The 21,925-nt window shown below is 32.0% G+C and overlaps 1 protein-coding gene across 1 annotated transcript in view; it reads right to left on the bottom strand.

The window, feature by feature from the left end:
- The window catches only part of LOC144970061 (phosphoinositide 3-kinase regulatory subunit 4-like), a 53,405-nt gene that overhangs the window by 25,560 nt on the left and 5,920 nt on the right, over positions 1 to 21,925 (bottom strand). The window contains exons 2-19 of the mRNA XM_078909261.1: positions 18,780 to 18,891; positions 18,022 to 18,146; positions 16,637 to 16,692; positions 15,249 to 15,398; positions 14,520 to 14,621; positions 13,651 to 13,832; positions 12,526 to 12,652; positions 10,935 to 11,110; positions 10,580 to 10,697; positions 9,413 to 9,508; positions 8,698 to 8,792; positions 7,819 to 7,858; positions 6,829 to 6,911; positions 6,031 to 6,136; positions 4,565 to 4,600; positions 2,046 to 2,199; positions 1,405 to 1,451; positions 548 to 649 (exon numbers count right to left, since the gene is read on the bottom strand). Coding sequence (XP_078765387.1) covers positions 548 to 649; positions 1,405 to 1,451; positions 2,046 to 2,199; positions 4,565 to 4,600; positions 6,031 to 6,136; positions 6,829 to 6,911; positions 7,819 to 7,858; positions 8,698 to 8,792; positions 9,413 to 9,508; positions 10,580 to 10,697; positions 10,935 to 11,110; positions 12,526 to 12,652; positions 13,651 to 13,832; positions 14,520 to 14,621; positions 15,249 to 15,398; positions 16,637 to 16,692; positions 18,022 to 18,146; positions 18,780 to 18,871 — 1,887 coding nt within the window. The 5' untranslated portion in view covers positions 18,872 to 18,891. The remainder of the gene's footprint in view (positions 1 to 547; positions 650 to 1,404; positions 1,452 to 2,045; positions 2,200 to 4,564; positions 4,601 to 6,030; positions 6,137 to 6,828; positions 6,912 to 7,818; positions 7,859 to 8,697; positions 8,793 to 9,412; positions 9,509 to 10,579; positions 10,698 to 10,934; positions 11,111 to 12,525; positions 12,653 to 13,650; positions 13,833 to 14,519; positions 14,622 to 15,248; positions 15,399 to 16,636; positions 16,693 to 18,021; positions 18,147 to 18,779; positions 18,892 to 21,925) is intronic.

Below are 21,925 nucleotides of genomic sequence, written 5' to 3'. Positions count from 1 at the left end.
CGTCACCTCGCCCTAGCTTACAACGCAGCACTGCGGGAGATGCCTGGGTTTATTCCAGTCTTCCCTCAGAATAGACTCTAAAGACAATTTTATTTCCCCTATGGGTTGAATAAATTCATTATTATTATTATTATTATTATTATCATTATTATTTTGATGATGATGATTATTATTATTATTATTATTATTATTATTATTATATTTTGATGATGATGATGATATTATTATTATTATTATTATTATTATTATTATTATTATTATTATTATTTTGATTATCATTATTATTATTATCATTATTATCATTATTATTATTATTATTATTGTTATTATCATTATTATTATTATTTTGATTATTATTATTATTATTATTATTATCATTATTATTATTAGTGGTAGTATTTTTATTTTTATTATTATTATTATTATTATTTTGATTATTATTATAATTATCATTCATTTATTTTCTTAATTTATCTATACTATAAGAGGGAAACAGGATAAAATGGGTAAAGTCTTTACTTCAAGATCTACTCAAGCTAATCTGTACCTGTTGCAGCAAAGGCAGAAGTACTTGAGAACATTGCCATCCGACATACATGGTTATGTCGACCACTGTGGAGAAGAAACAAGCTCGGAGTCGCCAATCATCCTGAAAATGTCAACAAAAAATAAATAAATAAATAAATAAACAAATAAATAAAGGAAACAATGATAATGATATTTATTTTGAAAGTAGGCTATCGTTTCATGACTTCTTTAAACCAATTACTTTGGAAAACTAAGAAAGAGGTTTGATAAAGAAAGACATTTTATTTTAAAATAAAAAAATTGAGCTTTATATGTGCAATAGCCACTAAACATGCTCAAAGCACTTTATAAAATGTTAAACGAGACATGACACCTGTTAGACAATATTACAAATTTTTGTTCCGACAGAGACAATGCTGTTAATGAACAGGAACTCATTTTACACCTGAGTAATCAGCCTTTTCCAAGGACTCAGCTATGACCCCGAGCGAGGCTCAAACCCAGGACCTTCCAATCCGGAAGCAAGTGTCATACCACAAGACCAAATAATAGCGGCACGAAGCAAATAACAGTAATGTAGGTTTTGGGTAAATAAAATATCACTGGGTACGTATAGGCTCTGACAGACTATTTTTATCTTTCTTCTTTTTAAAAAGAAAAATGAAAAAAACAACAAAAAAACAAACAATTATAAGGATATTCATATCACGATATGAAATTTCTGAACAACTAAATATAATGAGATTAAATTAATATCTGAAAATATTTTTAAAAATTTCAGGTGCCGTTCAAAGTTATTTTGGTGTCGAATTGAATAACTAAAAGCTCTAGCATTTTTAAGTACTGAAGTTGAAAAAGAAAAAAATGTTTCATTACCTTCACGTTGAGAAAAGTCACAATGTGGGACAGTAGAATGTCATTGGCTGTGGAGTGTGATGAGAGGGAGGGTTACAGGATGATGATAATAATAATAATAATAATAATAATAATAACAATAATAATAATAATAATAATAATAATAATAATAATAATGATGATGATGATGATGATAATAATAGTAATAATAATAACAATAAGAATAAAATAATAATAATAATAATAATAATAATATATAATAAATAATATAATAAATAAATAATAATAATAATAATAATAATAATAATAATAATAATAATAATAATAATAATAATAATAGTGACAATGCCAACAACAAAACCAACGTGACAGACATGTTAAGAAAATTCAAGTAGAACAATAAACAGAATGTGATAAACAATTTCGTACACCATTTAAAATGTGCAATGAGAGATACGGGAAGCTTCTGACATATATACGTATACTACTTACTGAATCATGTTGGATACAAATATGGTACGAATAGTGCTCGACATGTAGCAATGGAGCAAATTATTATTCTAATATTTACCACAACATTGTGGTAAAATATTAATATATACTACTTATGTATTTTTCTATTTGTTCAACATTACAAACACTGTAACACAAAAATGCTTCACCTTTCTGTCGTCCAAAGAAAAGACAGAGCTTGTCCATGCCGTTATTCATCAAGGTCATCTTGACCGAATGGGTTGGATCACTGAGCAATTGGAAGATCTTCTGCTGGATCAAATCTTTCAGCTGCTGGAGTTCCATGTCATAATTAGACTCAACCTGAAATTCATTCGAAATGAAGATAAATATTTGAAACCTTATTAAAAAAACAAAAAAACAAAAACAAAAAAAACTTAGGCATTTATATAACACAATATCCACTAACCTGCTCAAAGTTAAACCATTATCAAGATGCAATAAAACTAACACATGCTCACCTATGCAAGAAGCTGAGCTGGATCCCAAGAGCATGTTTGAAACAACTGCAATAAATTCCCTCTGTGCCCCCTTATACCAAAATGGTCATGAGAGCTCAGTGGGGAGAGCAGTCACACCACATGCAAAAGGACTGAAATCGGTCCCCATTGAAGACGAGATATTTTTCTCAGACCCTCTGTCCGCCCAGCAGTGATTGGGTAGTGATTAGGTGTTAGATCTGGTGGAAAGTACTTTGAGATAGACTTGTGTCTTATCCAAAGAGTAGCAAGCAATTCTTATTGTCCGTTTAAGGCTATGGAAACAAGGATAAACTCCAGATCCATGGGTTTTATGGCTCAAAATGACTATTATTCAAACGATAATCAATAAACAATAAAAATAAAAATGCTCATTTATAGAAACCTGTGCAAAAAGCTGAACCCCAAATGTATATTTGTCATAAACAACTGCAATAAATTCCTATTCATCCCTATACCTCATCCAGTTGTTTTTAGCTACGCTCACAACATAAATTGTATTCAAACAAGGTAATAACAGACTTATTTCCACAGGTTTATTAGATAAGTAAATAATAATAAATTGAGCTTTATATAGCGCAATATCCACTAAATGTGCTCAAAGCGCTTTACAAGGGGTCCCTGGCCAACAGCAACACATAACATGTAGGACGAGACATGATGCCTGTCAGGCGATATTACAAATTTTTGGGACAGAGACAACGCTGTTAACGGCCAAGTACTCATTTTACACCTGAGTACGGTGAGAGAATGTGAGTAAAGAGCCTTCTCCAAGGACTTAACTATGCGCCGAGCGAGGCTCGAACCCAGGACCTTCCGACCCGAAAGCGAGTGTCATACCACTAGACCACATAGCCGCACAGATCATAATTTCACATAATTCAACTATACAACAACAGCATCGGAGTATCATTTACACTTTTCAGACCTCCTGTTTTTTAAAATTTCACTTTAATGACCCTCTTAACCCTTCTACCACATTGGGGTCAACCGGAAATAACGACCGGTTCCCAGTACTTGCCTAGCAAGTTTGAATGATGTAGCTAAGATATAGCGTCACTCGGGTTTGATTGCATCATTTCATATGTCATACTCAACCCAAATCTTAAATAAACTGTTTGCTGATTGGATGAAACTAATGATATCAACCAATCAAATTTCGACTTTCATTTCATAAAGAACACAATGGAATTTTTATCTGAATCAAAGTCGGATCTGTGTTACGTTTTTACAACTGATGCGCGTGTGACTCGGAAAAGGTGTGTTGTATTAAAACCGTCTAATGGGTATTGGGGTTGGAACGGTGTGTTACGTTTATACAACGGTCGAGGATCCGGGGTTTAAGCTAAAACCTGGTATTGTCATGCATGAGGAAAGTTAAGTAGTTACCACCATAATAGTAATACCAACAACAACATAATTGGTAATTGTTTGTTGGTTTTTAAGGGTTTTACAGCACTCACCACATTTAAAGGTCATTTCAGTGCCAGTAAAAATGGAGAAAATTGGATGGCCAAAATTTTTTAGATTTACAATTGAAGGTACTGAAGAAAAAATTAAGGCAAAAGGAACTGGTTTAAACGGGGAACAGATGTAGATTCCCAAGCACAAACTATCAACGTGCTTAATATGAGATGACCCAAAGGTCCTGTCTAGACCCAAGCACACAATACCACAAAGAGGAATACACTCGAATGTTTACACAATATTATATTCAAAACAAAAAACTATAAAAGTGCATAACAGAGAGATTAATTACAAGGGGAAAAAGTATCATCTTCCAAACTAATACTATGCATCTGACTGATTCCCTCTCAGCCGATGACTCCAGCCTGGGCCACGGTAAAACCAAGTAACCCCATTCCAAGACAAAGACAGAAGTCAACCTGAAATAGGATCAGAGAGGGGAGGAATAATAGAAAACACGGCAAAAGTGATATCCCAGCCCCACCATTAGAACAATAACAATAACAATAACAACAACAACAACAGTAACAACCTCAACAACAATCAATGAATTAATGATGATGATGACAAAGACGGTGTAGATTATAACAACAAGGACAACAATAATGTTAAAAAAAAACCTGTAAATTATAATAGGAAATGAAAAGTCAAATCAGACAAAAAACAAGGAGGAAAACTGTTATCTCAATACAGATAAACGCATCACCACACATAACGCATACTTGCTGAATTTCAGGTTTTAACTCATCTGGAGTTTTCTGAAATAGAGAATGAAATAAATGAGTTTCAATATCAAACACGGGGGTCCCGATAGCTCAGTTGGTAGAGCACGCGCTTCACACGCAAAAGGGACCGAGATCGATCCAGGGTGCAGTCGAGATTTTTTTCTGCTCCACCTGTCTACTCAACAGTGAATGGGCAGCTGGAACTGTTAGATCTGGTGAAAAGTACTTTGCGATAGACTAGCTTCCTATCCAAAGGGTAGCAAGCAATTGTTATTGTCCATTTCACGCTATAGAAACCGGGATAAACTCCGGCTTCATGGGCCAATGGCTCTGAAGGAATACTTTTTTTTTTTTTTTTAATTTTTATTATCCAACAAAGCCGTGTACAACTGTCACATTTCCACTATGATCTAATGCATATCATTCTGAATTAAAGCACTTGTCTGGGTGTCTTAAGTTATTTCAGTGTTAGAATGTGTGAAAGATGAAATTGTAAACTGTTTACCGATCCTTGAACAACTGGGGCTACTACAGAACAACGATGATGATGATGTCATAAAACTATTGTCTTTTGTTTTGTTTTTCGTGGTTCCAAAATTGGCTAAATTATTCGCTGTCATTAAGTTAATTACTAGTGTATGAGAGAAAAATTGGTTAAAAAATTATTTTTCTCTTACATGAAACTACACATCTACTATCTATCATTTATCATCTCTCACACAGATATCGAAAAATCTTTCTTATTTACCCTTACTAATAGATGCTTATATAAATATCTTCATAAATGAACCAAAAGAAAAAAAAGGTTTGAATATGAACCCCGAAAAAGCTAAATATTATGATTTCATTGGTGTAAAATGGTAAGTCACAAGATTAGTGTGGTAAGATGGTTCTCACAATATAGATTATAATGATTTTAAAAATTATTAGCATGTTACAAACACTAGGGGAGATATTTGTTGAAAGATGTAATTCGTCTAAAAGGAAAAATAATCTAATTCAAAGGACTGTGACAATTTGGAATAATCTAAAGTTTGAGACAAAAATTCTAATTCAATTAATAATGTTAAGAATGCCATTGATAAAGATCTTACCAACATTATATTTGATTTTCATGAATAATGTAACATGACATGGGATATTATTGTATTTTGTTACATCAATTATTTGAAACTCTCGAATGTAGAAGTTGGACATGCCAAATGAATGTAAATAGAATAAATTATACTACGAATATTGAATATGACACTTATCTATGTATTTGATATTTAATTCTCAATATCATCGATTAATTGACATTGAATACTAATAATATAATTGATAAATTGTATCTATGCATAAAAATTACAGAGTATTTAAAGGTTTTTAGAACCTATTAGCACTTAAACGATAAAATATGATACGATTAGTCACAACAAAGACAATATAAATGGATACAACGTTTAAAAAACAAAGACTCAAACCTTGACATTGACAACTGTTTCCGATATGGCTGTTTTGTCGACTGTCTGATCTTTTAGTTGAACTATGACCTCTCGGATTTCTTGGGCCTGAGCCATATCCAAATACCTGGTGAGAAAACTTTCGAGTAAATCTGATGCTGAGAATTATTGTTTGATGATGATGAAAACGAGTGATCACCAGACGAACCAATAAGCAATAGATAACAAAAAAGACGACACATGAAAAACCCAAAAATTGTAACTGTCTTGATTTTTTTTTTTTTTCTCCAAGAAAAAAATCGAGCATGGGCATGATTCTGTATCTTCATCTTCTTCTTCCATTACGGCCAAAGCTTCAGGCTGAAGATTGAATGGCTGTCTTTTCAGTAACAGGGGTTTCAGAGATCCTCTTTCGATCAAAATCATGTCAGTCAACCATCAAGAATTTTGCTGGATGGATTGATGATATACCAGCAAGTCTCTTGCCTTGGAAAAGGTTAGGGTCTCTTGAAGACAGGCCCCTTGAAGACATTTCGGCTTTTTTCCATTTTTTCTTACGTTATTTTTTCTTTTATTCATATGGATGTCAAATGCAGAGTGATTTTCCATAAAATGGGGCTACTACATAATAAATAAAAGAAGAAGAAGAAGAAGAAGAAGAAGAAGAAGAAGAAGAAGAAGAAGAAGAAGAAGAAGAAGAAGAAGAAGAAGAAGAAGAAGAAGAAGAAAGAAGAAAAGAAGAAGAAGAAGAAGAAGAAGAAGAAGAAGAAGAAGAAGAAGAAGAAGAAGAAGAAGTAGTATGGGATTAAAAAGTCTTACTTGACAGCCATGTCCGCCAACAATGCGATGTTTTCAGCAAATGTCAGTCTAACTTGAAGCACATCGTCATTCAACAGAGGGGCCTGAGGTAATTATAAATATTCAAGTACTATTACTATGATGAAAATTTTTAAAAACAAGCCAGAGAGTAATAGATTACATCAAAAATGAAAAAGAAAAGCATCAAAGCAAAAGAAGACAGGAGCAAGAAATATATCATTGCTCGACAAATAATAAATAATAATAATATATAATAATATAATAATAATAATAATAAATAATAATAATAATAATAATAATAATATAATAATAATAATAATAAATAATAATAATAATAATAATTTATAATAATAATAATAATAATAATAATAAATAATAATATAATAATAATAATAATAATAATAATAATAATAATAATAATAATAATAATAATAAAAACTCAACTGAGACAGCTCTCGCTTGACAAGCAAAATTACTGGTTCGAATCCCAGGTTGGGTTAAGCATTTTTTTTTTTTTGCTCTAACCTCAATGTCCACCCAGCAATGATTCAGTTATTGTTTGATGTGGCAGAAAGTACATTGTGGTTGTCTGGTATCGTGTCCAGATTTAGCGAGTGATAGCTATCATTAATAAAATTGGGATTACAAAAGGTCCCTGACCAACAGCAACATGTAACATGTAGAATGAGACATGACATCTATAAGGCGATATTACAATTTTTTTCTCTGACAGAGACAGCACTGTTAACGACCAGGTACTCATTTTACACCTGAGTACGGCGAGAGAATGAGAGTAAAGAGCCTTTTCCAAAGACTCAACTATGCACCGAATGAGGCTAGAACCCAGGACTTTCCGATACGGAAGCGAGAGTCATATCACAAGGCCACATAGCTGCACTTACGACTCTGAAGGGCTACTACTACTACTTTTTAAAAAATTAAAGAGAACTAGTTGTAATCATGACCATTATAGCAAGGGTGATATCTTACCAGTGCAGGGATGATGTAATCCTGAAATACATTGGCGTCACTGTAATAAAAAAAAGATGTAACAGATGATCAAATGAGTGAAGAAAAGTATTTTTAAATTAAATTTGATTGAAACAACAATGTAAAAAATTTACTATGTCATACCCTAAAAGGCATTAAGCTTTTAAGTCACAACAGCGGCGACAATTGTTACTTCACGAAGAATTTATGGGAATAGGAAGAATGTGAATGTTTATTGAATTTTTAAGCTTAAAGATGTCCCATTTTGTTGATTAATCCTTTATTTACAACTATACATTATTAAATGATGGTCTAGCTTTCTTGCAAAAAAAATAAAAAGGAGTGAAATCAGGTATACAATTGAAAATTTATGCAGTGAATCACATATCTAATAATCTCACCAGTCTGCACAACAAAACCGGTTCATTGAAAGGAATATTTGAAAATGAATCGAAAGAATAATTTCCACACTTATTTCAATTTCACATTATCTATAACCATCCAAATCAAACAGCATGAGACAACTGGATTGTCCAATGAAAGAGGACTTGGGGTTAAATTACATATGAAAACAGTTTAACACAGGAAAATCTTAACTCTTTAACCTTACTGACCATTTTCAAGATTTTGTTACTGAAATGTCGTAATACTGGACCATTACACAAATTGAATTTTTAAACTTAAACACGCTTTGCCTAATTTTGTTGAGCAAACAAGTCTTACAAAACAGTATTAACTTCTTGTAATTAATTATAACAATGATTTTTTTTCCTTCAAATTGTGTGACTTTTTGTAAAACAAATCTGAACAAGAAAAATGTTATTTGAATCTTCTAGAGTTGGTAAGGACTTTTACAACTAACTGTGTAATTAAACTTACTTTCTTGGCACACTTGTCAGATTTCTAACACACGCCGTCACAACACGTATGGTCTCCGCTCTCACCTCAGGTAAAGGGTCTTGAGCAAAATACAACTGCAGATTAAAGCATACGGTTTAACGTGTGCCAAAAAAAAATAATTTAAAAATTGAGAGTTGCCAAAATCAAATATTTAATGACAAGTCACAAAGACCCATCGACATAAAATAGTCACATGACATGTCGGAGCAGGCCTGCTGACTTGAAAATCTAAAAATTCGTAGATTTTTAGGAGATAAAAAATTTTTGTAGTCACTACAGTTAACTTTATAGATCAACAATTTACTTTTACAAAGAATAAATAACACTTCAAAATCCTCAAAATTATATAGTCTGGCATCAACTGTCATTTTAAATATGTTTTAATGACTTTGAGATGCTCATGAAATGCTGAAATTGGAGCCAAAATTTAGTAATTCTAAGAATTTTTCTTAGTACTCGTAGAAGGTAGGTCTGCCCAAATAAGTCACTGTGTATTTTATTCCACATTAAAAATTATCTACTTTTGTACGAAAACAGAAAGTAGATCGAGTTACACATAAATGAAAAATGTTAAGAGCAATTAAATACTTTTTTGAAAAAAAAAGGAAATTAAAAAGAAAATTCAAAACAAGAAAAAAAAATGTAACATTGGAGAAAAAAACATAATCATGAGGTAAGAAATTGAAGCTGTTACCATGAAAGGTAGAATTCTGTCTAGAATGATGTCAGCTGTAACATGATTTGACAGCATCAGTAGGAGCTTCAGAGCAATCAGACGAGAATTGCTGAACTGTGAAAAAAAATATTAAAAGTAATAATAATAATAATAATAATAATAATAATAATAATAATAATAATAATAATAATAATAATAATATAATAATAATAATAATAATAATACACATTTATTCAGCACGTAAAACACAAGCTCTGGGCACTTTACAATATAAATTATTAGAAAAAAAAAAGAAAAAAAAAAAGAAAAAAAGTTGTTAACAGAGACATTTTACATTTGACAGTTGCCAACAGCCATTATCCCCTCATCAAAAATAATTGTTCACAAAAAAATTAAACCAGTTAACTACCATACTCTGAAAAGACATGAATTTAAATATTTGGCCAGAAAACTAGTCCTTCAAATATTGATGGATTTAAATTTAAATGATCCTCATCTAGGCAAAAAGTCTCAAACCCGAAACTCTGCGAAGTCCAAGATTTGAGAGTTTTTTTTTCCCCAAGACGAGGGTCATTTAAAATCAATCAATATACAGTATAGCATGCAGTATAGGAGAGACAGAGGAGACCTAATTGAAGTGTTCAAATACACGCATAATTTATACTCTGTTACATGAGCCTTCTCAATCTTGATTCCACCAGCACCGCCAGAGGACACAGATTCAAACTCTTCAAGGAAAGGTGTTCTCTAAACCTTAGGCAGAATTTTTTCTCAGTTCGGGTAGTCGACAAATGGAACTGCCTGCCTGCAACAGTTGTCGACGCCCCTTCAAGTGCCGTCTTGATGCTCATTGTGAAACAGAAAAATACTGTTTGTAAAGGTAAATTCGGACACCTCCTTCCACTATGTGGCATGCCCGGTTTTGAGAGACTTGAATTAAATACGTTCATGAATGCACAAGAGCAGATAAAAGGCTGTAAAAAGCCTACATAAATCTCAATATTTAAAGGACACATTTTCTGGCCAAACTTTTTAACATGTGTTTTTCCAGAGTGCGGCAATTAACTGGTTTAAACATTAAAATGTCGCAATCATAAAGTCTTTCTAAAACATCAAAAATGCTGCTATGAAGAAATGAAAAACAGAACAAGGACTGACTGATTTATGAAACATGGCTATACTTACATGAAGATCTCTTGCAACAGATGTGACTAGTGATATAACGAGCACCAATTTGTTGTTCTTTTCACGTCTCTGATCAACCTCTAAGTTTGACAAAATGTATTCAATGTCACGGTTCAAACTGGAATATAAATAATTATCTGTCAGTCAATTTTGAAAACACAGAACAATCTTCAATAGCTAAGATGAAAAGGAAGAGGCAAATAGTTGAAACAAAAATATATTGGAGAAAAAAATAAATCCACTGCATCTAAAGGGTATTTAGAAACAAAACGTTTTCATAATAATGAATAATTTCATTAAAATGTTTTAAGATATTTTTGCTTTTCAATAAAGAAATAAACAAAATGCTTATTACTATAGTATGCGATCATCAGATGGCACAATGGGTGACACTGCAAATTGCTGGGCATAAGACTTGAGAAAGGTGTAGAAATATTCGGGAAAGGCTTTTCCTCTCTGTTTTATCAGGTACTCCTCTGCTGACAAACGCATCTCGGGTTTCCGTTGTAACATGTGCTCCACCAGTTCCATCTAAAATTTATCATGAATGATTATAAACAAAAAGCATTTGAGCATAATATATATAGCGCAATATCCACTAACTTGCTCAGAGCACTTAACAAGGGGTCTCTGGCCAACAGTAACACATAAACATTTAGGATGAGACGTGATGCCTGTTAGGGAGAGAATGCAAATAAAGACCCTTTTCCAAGGACTCAACTATGTATCACTCAGAGCAGGACTAGAACCCTGGACATTCCAATCCCAAGGTGGGTGTCATACCACTAGACCACAAAGCCGCACAGCATGCTGTAGTTTCTCCATAAAATAAAACGTGTCAGCATTAAAGAAAAATCACACACTATGTTTGTTGACACTTATATCTCAATTTGCCTTTAGACATCAAATACCTACTGATTAATGGTCTAGTTTTTTAAAAAACTTTTTTCATAGCGCAATATCCACTAAATGTGCTCAAAGCTCTTTACAAAGGGTCATTGACCGCAGCAATACGTAACATGAACGAGCAGTCAGACCTGTCAGACAATATTATATTTTTTTTCGGACAGAGACAAGGCTATTAACGGCCAGGTACTCACTTTACACCTGAGCACAGTGAGAAAATGTGAGTAAAGCGCCTTTTCCAAGGACTCAACTACAGACCTGCCAACCTTTTGAAAATGAAAAGAGGGACACCCGACCGAACTGAACATGTTTACGACGCAAACCATTTTAACCGTAAACGATAGAACCCCATATAATTACTTGAAATCCATAGTAAATAAAGTAGAGGTTTTTTTATTATTATTATTTTCTTCTTATAGATTCGATTCTTTCTGTTTTGATTTTTTTTTTTGTTTTTTTTTTTTAGAAAATAATTTTCAAAAATGAAGGACGGCTTGGCGCAAATGCGGGACGGTCCCGCACAATGCGGGACGGCTGGCAGGCCTGCAAATATGCGCTGAGTTTGAACCCAGGTTCTTCCGATCAGAAAGCGAGCGTCATATCACTAGACCACATAGCTGAACTCTAGTTCATAACAAGGTTTGTTGGTTGTGGCAGAATTTACCCATGCGCCAACACAAACATTAACTGGTATCTTGCACTTCAACAACTGATACAGACCTGTCAACCCTTCACATTCCAAAAGTGGAATCAGAACGCCTAAAAACAGGAATTTGAGACATAAAATAGGAATTTCACCTCTTTCACAACACTCTTTGCTCTTTTTTATTCTTACCATTATCATCATATTTTTTTTTGTAGATCGGAATTTTAGAGACAATGGCGGAATAGTACAAACAGGAAGCGTGAAAATAGGAATGATTCCGCCAAAAGCGGAAAGGTTGGCAGGTATGCTGATACTCAAAATCTCAAAGTTACTATTAAAAGTGAGTTTAGTATTCACTTTTAGACAGCTTTAAAAAAACAAGACTTTTCCTAACCTTGATGTTATTGTCTGGAATGGCGTCAATCAGCTTCCAGGGACTGTAGTTCTTTTTGCTGTAGTTGAGCAGCTGTGACAAGTTGAAAGGAGGAGACCCATCACAAAACATCTCCACCATCACGCAGCTGGGAGAAGAAAAAAAAGCAAAAATAAACAATTAACATATGGTGGTGAACCGTGTCAATCTGTATTATGTTGGGAGTGAGCTTTTAAAAGTTTAAGTAACACAATGTCCCTCTCTGCAAAAAAATAATTTATTCAAACTTGTCTTCTACTTCATTCCCCCTCATATTGTCTACATGTTTGAATGTCTAGTTGGTGTGAAGTAACGTTGTTGTCTTCCTTAGTTCTGTCAGGGACCCATACAGGCTAGTTTGTAGAGAGAGAGAGAGAGAGAGAGAGAGAGAGAGAGAGAGAGAGAGAGAGAGAGAGAGAGAGAGAGAGAGATAGAGATAGAGAGAGAGAGAGAGAGTGAGAGAGAGAGAAAGAGAGAGGAAGAGGGAGAGAGATAGAGATAGAGAGAGAGAGAGAGAGATAGAGAGAGAGAGAAAGAGAAAGAGAGAGAGAGAGAGAGAGAGAGAGAGAGAGAGAGAGAGAGAGAGAGAAACAGACTTATGGGATAAAACACCACTTCTCAAAAAAAAAAAAAAAAAAATGCATTAGCATATATGACTGTCTTCCCAAAAGAGAAGGATCAAAGATAGAACATTGGTTGAACATTGACATCTCATTCCTGGGTAGTAACAGTAACACATAAAGGCATTAAAAGAGACATTATCAATGCCTAACAATATTCTTGCTAAACATATATCTGTAGGCACCCCAGAAAAAAATTTAAAATGAAAAAAAAAAATGTATCAATAACATCAGGGATGCCAATTCAAGAGGCAAAAAATTACTGAACTTTTACGCAAACACATCGACCGACATCTATCTGAGTGCTGAACTGGTCACTTACAAATTTACCATTATGAAGATGACTGCAAAATATACTGAGGGTTTATAACATACTGAATTCTGTAAATATACAAAGAAAATGTGTAACCTTGTAGCATGCTTTTTTTTACTTAAAAGCGCCATCACCTTGTTCTGGAAAAAAAAAACAATTTCATATGAAACCTACCCAGCAGAGAAAATATCCATGGCGGGTCTGAGTTCTTCATAAATCTTCTGGGAGTCGTCATTGCCACTGCTTTCCACGGACCCATCGGTATTCTGCTGCTGTCCTGTGAACCTCTCCGGTGCAATGTAGCAGATACGACGACGTGAGGTGTCAAAGAAGTAGGAAAAGTCAGCTGGGTTATCCTATAAATTAAAAAAAAAAAAAACAAACAAAAAAAAAACAATGGTCAAGAAGAAGTTGTATATCAACATAAAAAATGCTAACAAAACAGAGCTGCCAACTTAAAACTTTGACCTGCCATTAATATCAGGGTTGCCAATTCAAGAGGCAAGAATGTACTGAACTTTTACACAAATATTGAATAACAACATTTATGAGTGCTGAACTCCAGTAAAAAGACTCTTGTACTTACATGTTTTCCGTTTAGCAGGTGATTAGAAAATATACCGGGGGGTTATAGTATATTGAATTCCGTAAATATACGGAATATTGGCAACTTTGAAACTTAATATTTTATTGACCTTTAATCATTCTGAGCAATTTCTTCTGATACGGAAGAGAGTTCAGTTGATTAAATGTGTTATCACTATGACTATGATTAGAAACACACACACACACACAAAAGGCCATGTTTCCAACTTATTCCAGTTTCTAAAAGCCATTTTAAAAAATCAAGTTACTTTAAAAACTAAAGATAAAAATATAATGCACTATCAGTGGGAACAAAAGCAGAGCCAAAAAAAAATAAATTTTTTTAAAATAAAAATTAATTAATTAATTAATTAAAAACCAAAAACAAAAAAAAAACTAATAGTAGTAGTAATAATAATAATAATAATAATAATAATAATAATAATAATAATACTCACATGAGGCAGCATGGTAGGCTTAAAGCTGGCAAAGTCACTGAGAACTGTCCAATTCCAGCCAGTGATCAAAATGTTCTCGGCTTTGATATCACCATGGCACACCTATCGACATAGAAAAAGTTTTTGTTTTCTAATTTTTCAAAACGGTACCATTTTACAAGAATATCTTAATGAAAACATTATATTTAGTGTCCGTTATAGATTATGAATGTAAAAAAAATATGAGACGAAAATTAAAATACAGATAAAAATAATAAATAAAGTGGTTTTAGAAAGAAAATGAGAGAGAAAAAACATTTAACAGACATTAGTACCTTAAACAACATTATAGGACAGTTACAATGTCTAATTTTACCAAGCAGCAATTTACAGAATTTTTAAATACATACAGCATCAGTTGTGGACAGGGCATAAAATCCAAATGAATAGTAATGCAGTATTAAATACATCTGAGCAGATGATTAATATCTTTCTTTCAAAATCCCCCCCCAAAAAAGATTTGATGCTATTAAATCAATTTATTACTTTTAACAGGTTTTTGGGGGGAATTCAATGATTCTCTAGCCATTTGGCTTTCAAAGTGAAAAGAGATAAATAAAAATAAATAAATTCCCTTTATTCATCCCGAAGGAGAAGTTTTTCTTTAGGGTCTATTCCAAGGGAAGACTGGAATAACCCAGGCATTGGTCGCATTGCAACTTTATCAAAAAGATTTTTAAACGGCCTTACTTTTACTTTATGACATTGATTGAGAGCACATAAAAGTTGAAAAGCAATCCATTTCTTTTCTATCAGTGTTAGGAATGGCCGGGTACTTAATCTGTCGTATAAACTGAACTTGATGTACTGTCTTATCAACACGGCTGCTCTGTCAAGTTTCTGAAAACAAGCAAGAATTGGTTTTTACTTAAAGTAAAAAATACTGATTAAATTTGACAAAAATAAAGGGAAATAAATAAATAAATGAATACATAGATAAATAAATAATACAATCTTAAAAATCAAGATTCTTTACATGAGAAATTACTTGCCATGACTGAAACAAGTATTAATTTGTAATAAGAAACCTCATACCATTTGGAGTAAAATCATTGCCTTATCTCTATCTTGCACTTACAACTAATGATAATTAATGTACTCACTGCCCCCTTTATAAATGATGACTATAAGAAGAGCTAAAAGATATCACTTCAGATTAATTAGTATTTAAAAATAATCATTTGAAAATTATATAAATAAACAAATTTTACACAGATTCAATGATAAATTTGATCCACCATCTCAAACCTATATTATAATGAGATGAGCTGTGTGCTGAAAATTGAATGTATAGCCACAAATATGAAACTTGTGGTTAATTTCTATTAATTATAGTAATGAATGGGGATCTCAATAGCTCAGCTGGTAGAGCACTCTCTTCACACAAAAAGGGACAGAGATTGATCCTGGGTGAAGTGGAGATATTTTTCTGACCCCATGTCCACCCATCAGTTAATGGATTAGATCTGATGGAAAGTACCTTGTGATATACTAGCGCAGTTTTATCCAAAGGGTAGCAAGCAAACCGCTATTGTCTGTTTCAAGCTATAGAAACCAGGATAAATTCCTGACTCCACGGGGCTAACGATTATGAAGGACTATTTTTAAATAATATTTATAGTAAAGAATTGATATAATTTACTACATTGCAAAAAACAGTTTGTGATTCGTGTATTTTTAATCCTAATCAACATTTTTTGATCCGATTCACCCAGACATAACACTGTTTTGAGAAAAAACATTGAAAAAATATTTGATGCAAACCAACATAAAATTTATTCCCTTGAATTATGAGCTTCACCTTACCAATTTTAGTCCTAACTGACACACAGATAAGTATTATTCTACAAAGCTTACAAGATTATTTCAATACTTGGAATCTTTTCAGGATCTCACTTGTTACAATCGTATTTACGGACTTCAAAATTTCATTAAATTCTATAAAATAAATATTAAATTATGGTTCTAAACTTGTGAACATAACTGAAGCTAACTGGTAATGTGAATAAAACAGCAACAGTAATTGTCTAGATCCACAAAAATCTCCTACAAATGATCAACTACTCGTATTAACTCACCACATGCTTTTGAAAAGGGAGGCAATTTGGAAGATTTTTCAAGCTTTTGTAGATAACTGTAGAAAGAAAAAATAAAAAATGAAAATAAGTTTATTTCAACATTAACAACATGCAGTCATTCACATTTATTTATGAAAAGCAATGCTGGATAAAATCAAAAATTAAATCTATATAAAAGTTTTTAAATAGTCTTATGAAATAACTCCTGGATACTAAATTTCAGACTATGAATCTAAAGATACACACAATTCATTACATATTTCAGGCTACATAATTAATACTTGATGAGACAAAGTAATGTTTATACTCTAAATAAAGCTATGCATATAATAAAAATAATAATAATAATAATAATAATAATAATAATAATAAGATATATAATAATAATAATAATAATAATAATAATAATAATAATAATAATAATATAGCGCCTTTCGTCGAAACCTCAAAGCGCAGTGAACTCTGCCCGCCCATTGTCTGCTGTCAAATTTCACCTTCATATTTACAATAAAAAGTGCTGTGAACAAATACACTCCAAAAAGAATTCTGTCATGCTTGAGGTCAGCAGAACGATCTACGAAATCTTCTGGCATGTTATTTCAAAGGAATCCAAAGTCAATTGTAAAAATGAAAACAAATCCTCTTTTCATGTCACGTTGAGCAGCTTCATTCATCAGAACATAACTGTATCAACTTTGACATGGTAGTAGAATTAATGAGCTGATCTTTTGTAGAAGCCTAAATATAACTCAGACTCAGACACTCTTAAACTCACTGGTTCAACACAACTAAGCAAATTTACAAAGTGTGAAGTTTTCATAATCACACTGCTTCACAGAAAGGGAGGGTGAACGGCAGTCAACATACAAAAAACAGAACAGTCAGAGCAGATCATCCAACTTATATCAATTATCTTTTAAAAGAACATACAGAAATTTTTCACAGGACTGAAGAAGGTTGCCGGATCAATTGATGACGAATACCAGAGGATCAGAATTCTAATTATAGTCAGGGGATTTATATGTATTTGAGTAAGGAATAACAGTAACAATAGAAATGAAACAATGATAATAAAATAATAATAATAATAATAATAATAATAATAATAATAATAATAATAACACTAATTATAGCAATAATAACAATAATAATAATAATAATAATAATAATAATAAAATAATAATAATAATAATAATAATAATAATAAAATAATAATAATAAAATAATAATAATAATAATAATAATAATAATAATAATAATAATAATAATAATAATATAATAATAATAATAATAACAGAACAGAAAAATTAAAAAAAATTTCCCCCAAAAAATTTTAATGAACAATTGGAAAGAAAAAAAATACAAAGTTAAATGATTGTACAAACCATCCATTCTGTCCTGATGTTCTTTAAGAGGAAGGGTTGGATCTTGAATGACGAACACCCGAACCACAACAAGGCCCTCTTTACACTTGGCTCGAGCCACTTTGAAAAACCGTGTGCTTCCCAGGCTGAAGAAAACACAGAAAGAAAATAGTGAGAAGTTTTGTAAATTACTTGAGAATTAGTCTACAATCAATTTCAGATATATTATCTTTAACAAAACATCTAAAAGAATGTATAAATTATAAAATAAAATTTTAAAAACAAAATTTAAAATAATTTTTTTTTTACAAATTTAAAAAAATTATGGAATTCAGAAGAGAGCAATGCTTATATATGCACCACGATTTCTAAAGTCAATGTTTATTGCAATTATTTGAGATGCACTTTTAAAACCACAACTTGTTTTGTTTTGCTTGTTTTCCAGAATAATTCATGACCGTTGTAGTTGTAGTTGTATATTTTTCACTCAGGAAATGAGAGATACATTATCTGTTCCAGGACTCATTGGTAATCTATACATAATGTGGAGTCTCTGGTGGAAGAATTGAGTGTTTAAGCAAGTTATAAAAACATTCTACCACTTTTTAAAACCAAGGTTTTAGCAGAGAGGAGAATTGGGATATGAGAAGAAGAGGATAAAAAATAAATACATACATAAATGTTCTTATACTATACACACACTTATGTATACAGTTTTTTTAAAAAATAAAATTAATAATAGAAAGAAAAAGAAAAATTAGTAGTACATAAATTGATACCTTGAATCAAATACATAGTGAGGTATATCTGTGAGGTAATGTTCCACTGGGTATATGACAAGAGGAGCTTCTCCTGTCAGCTGGTTTCCCATTTTCGTCTATTCTATACAACCTGGAGTATGTATTGAAAAAAACAATATTAACGTATTATTTTTAAAAATCTTAATGTCTTTCACCTGCAGTCTCAGAAAGATTATATTAGGCATCATCTGGCAGGCCCTTGTCCCAAACAAAGTGAAAGTGAAAATAATATAATGGCATATTGGGCAATAAATTTATAACAGTCAGTTGTTAACACTATCATTAGACTACGTGACTTAATAATCTTAAGTAATAATAATAATAATAATAATAATAATAATAATAATAATAATAATAATAATAATAATAATAATAATAATAATAATAATAATAATAATAATGTGAGATGAGAGAATCGGATGACAATTCAATGACACAAGTTTCGGTTCTTAGACTTAGACTTGGGACTACAACACAGTCCACAGCCAATGGCCAAAGTAAGACAGCTGACCGACGCTGAACAACCAAATTCTATAAGAATAATAATCTAATATCATATTTGAAACCAAATTTATAAAGACAATCTGAACAAATATCGTTCGATAATAATAAATAATATATCTATATGAGCCAAGGTCAAAAGGTGCCCGTCTGATACCAGTGTTAAGAAAATTTGATTTTTACTTAATTATGGGCTGTTTTCATTGGGTTAATGCTTGGAATCAATTGATAATATGAAGAAGAGATAAAATGAGATAGCTCAACATATTCTGTTGAACAGAATATGAAATAAACAACTTGAAAGTCAAATTTGAATGCAGTTTGGCATGTGCTTAAAACGAGGTCAACGCATCACCTTTATAGAAAGCATGTAGAAATTAAATGTGATGTTTTAGCTCACATGATTAAAATTTGCTAATAGTATAAAGTCAAAATTTACTTTTAAACGCAATTGCAGTATATTACATATCTGATTAAGTTTCATATAGAGTTCTTAAAAAGTTGGTATTGCTTGTGACCTTTAGTGTCATCAAACACAGCACAATACTAAGACTCGACACGAAACTTTAAAGCTCATATTTAATGGTTATAAAATGTTTTATTATGAGTAAAAAGCATAGATTTTCCTTCTGAACTCAAATCTTGGAGTAAATGTATTCCGTTTTGCTGATATTGAGGTTTACTGGTTTTGGTGTCATTTGTCACAAGCAACACGGCATGCGTGAACACGTGGAATCTTTTTTCGTTAAATGGCGATTCGCAATTTTGATCCACCCTTCTTACCAGCCTTTGAAGTGCAGCACTTTCAGTTGCCTTTCCAGCGTGGCTCTATGCAGAAAAGGTAAGTTGAACTTTGGTGTCATCGCTATTTTACATTGTCACAAGCAACACTTGATATTGGATATTACAAAGTGCCACCAACAAATTATGTTTTCATCTGTTATTCTATTTACAAATATGATATTATGACATCTCATCTGAGACTGTGATTTTGACACAATTAATCATTTCCTTGTAATTCTAATTTTTCATGTTTCAGGGTTGTATGAATCAAGAAAAAGACAAAACTCAAGCTTTTCACGAATCCAGATAAAAGAAGGGTTGTCAAGAAATTTGATTTGTTTTACTATTAACACACTAAATTACTACAAACAAGCAGATTTGAGCAGTAAGGTGATGTTATCGTCTGGTTACATGAATTCATTACCATGACTGATATTTATCTAGAGTTTGTGTGACTTCTGGTACTTTTTGTGACCACTGGTGTCATTGGTTAAAATGTCACAGTTGACACTTAAGTTTGAAGTTTCTAATGTATTTCTGTTATCATGTTCTTCAAAGCTCGAAATATCATTGAATTCCATTTTAACAGACTGTATTAGATTTGTACAGTTGCTATTCTTGATTTATTGAGGCAAAATTGCGTTCTAGTGCCGATTTTGACCCAAGTAATAGCAACAATGGTATTAGTATTACTAATTTCTAAGTATATTTCCAATTTGAAAGTATTTAGTTTCTTAACATATTATTGAATTTCATTTTAGCATAATTGACTGTTGGCTTGGATGGTCATCTGATTTGCGGTTATTATGCTTTTTTGACTGAATATAATGATATAGTATGGACGAAAGTGTGATTTGGTGTTGCTTGTACATAAGTATAAGTAATGGTGTCACCGGTCTTATGTCACAAGTCACATTCAGATGCTCTATTTTCCATGTATATTTCTATTTTTGAAGTCTTTTGTTTCTGAAATATTATTAAATTCCATATTTACCTGAGGTTATTACACTGGTTTGACTGAAATTAATGATATATTGTCGAAATTGCAATTTGGTATTGCTTGTGACATAAGTAATGGTGTCATCGGTCTAATGTCACAAGTGACACAATGTCGCTAAATAAGATATCGATGGCCAAACCTCTGAGGTAGCGTTTTTGCCAATCCGCTGATCTAACCTCTGATGTCAACTTCAGAGATAAGCGCGCCCTCTTATTCTTTAGTCTCAAGATGATCAAACCTCTGATGTTAGTTCAGAGTGAACGGCAGTCAACATACAAATAATAGAAAACAGGTCAGAGCAGATCATCAACTTATATCAATTATCTTTTAAAAGAACATACAGAAAATTTTTCACAGGACTGCTAGATAGGTTCTGCCAGGTTTCAATTGAGGTGATACCAGAGGATCCAGATTTCTTATTTGTGGCAGGGGATTGGTGAGGGATGGGTGGTTGCGTTGTTCTGGTTATTGTGATTTGGAGAGCTTATTTGTTTTGTTTTGTTGTTGGTGTTGTTGTTGTTGTTGTATTGTTTTATAGTTGGTGTGAATTATTGTTATTTGTTGTTGTTGTTGTGGTTGTTGTTGTTGTTGTTTGTTGTTGATTGTTGTAGTTGTTGATGGTTAGTTATTGTTGTAGTTGTTATTTTTGTTGTTGTTGTTGTTGTTTGTTGTTGTATGATTAATGTATATTAATTATAATTAATAATATGTAATAATAATAACAGAACAGAAAAATTTAAATATAAAATTTCTCCCCTAAAATATTGTAATGAACAATTGCGAAAGAAAAAAAATACAAAGTTAAATGGATTGTACAAACCATCCATTCTGTCCGGATGTG

The sequence above is a fragment of the Berghia stephanieae genome, chromosome 4 (assembly GCF_034508935.2).
Source record: "Berghia stephanieae isolate SIO BIC M18660-M18661 chromosome 4, UCSD_Bste_1.3, whole genome shotgun sequence".
Classification (NCBI taxonomy): Eukaryota; Metazoa; Mollusca; class Gastropoda; order Nudibranchia; family Aeolidiidae; genus Berghia; species Berghia stephanieae.
The sequence above is the reverse complement of the archived record's forward strand: the minus strand, read 5'-3'. Positions and strand labels throughout refer to the sequence as shown.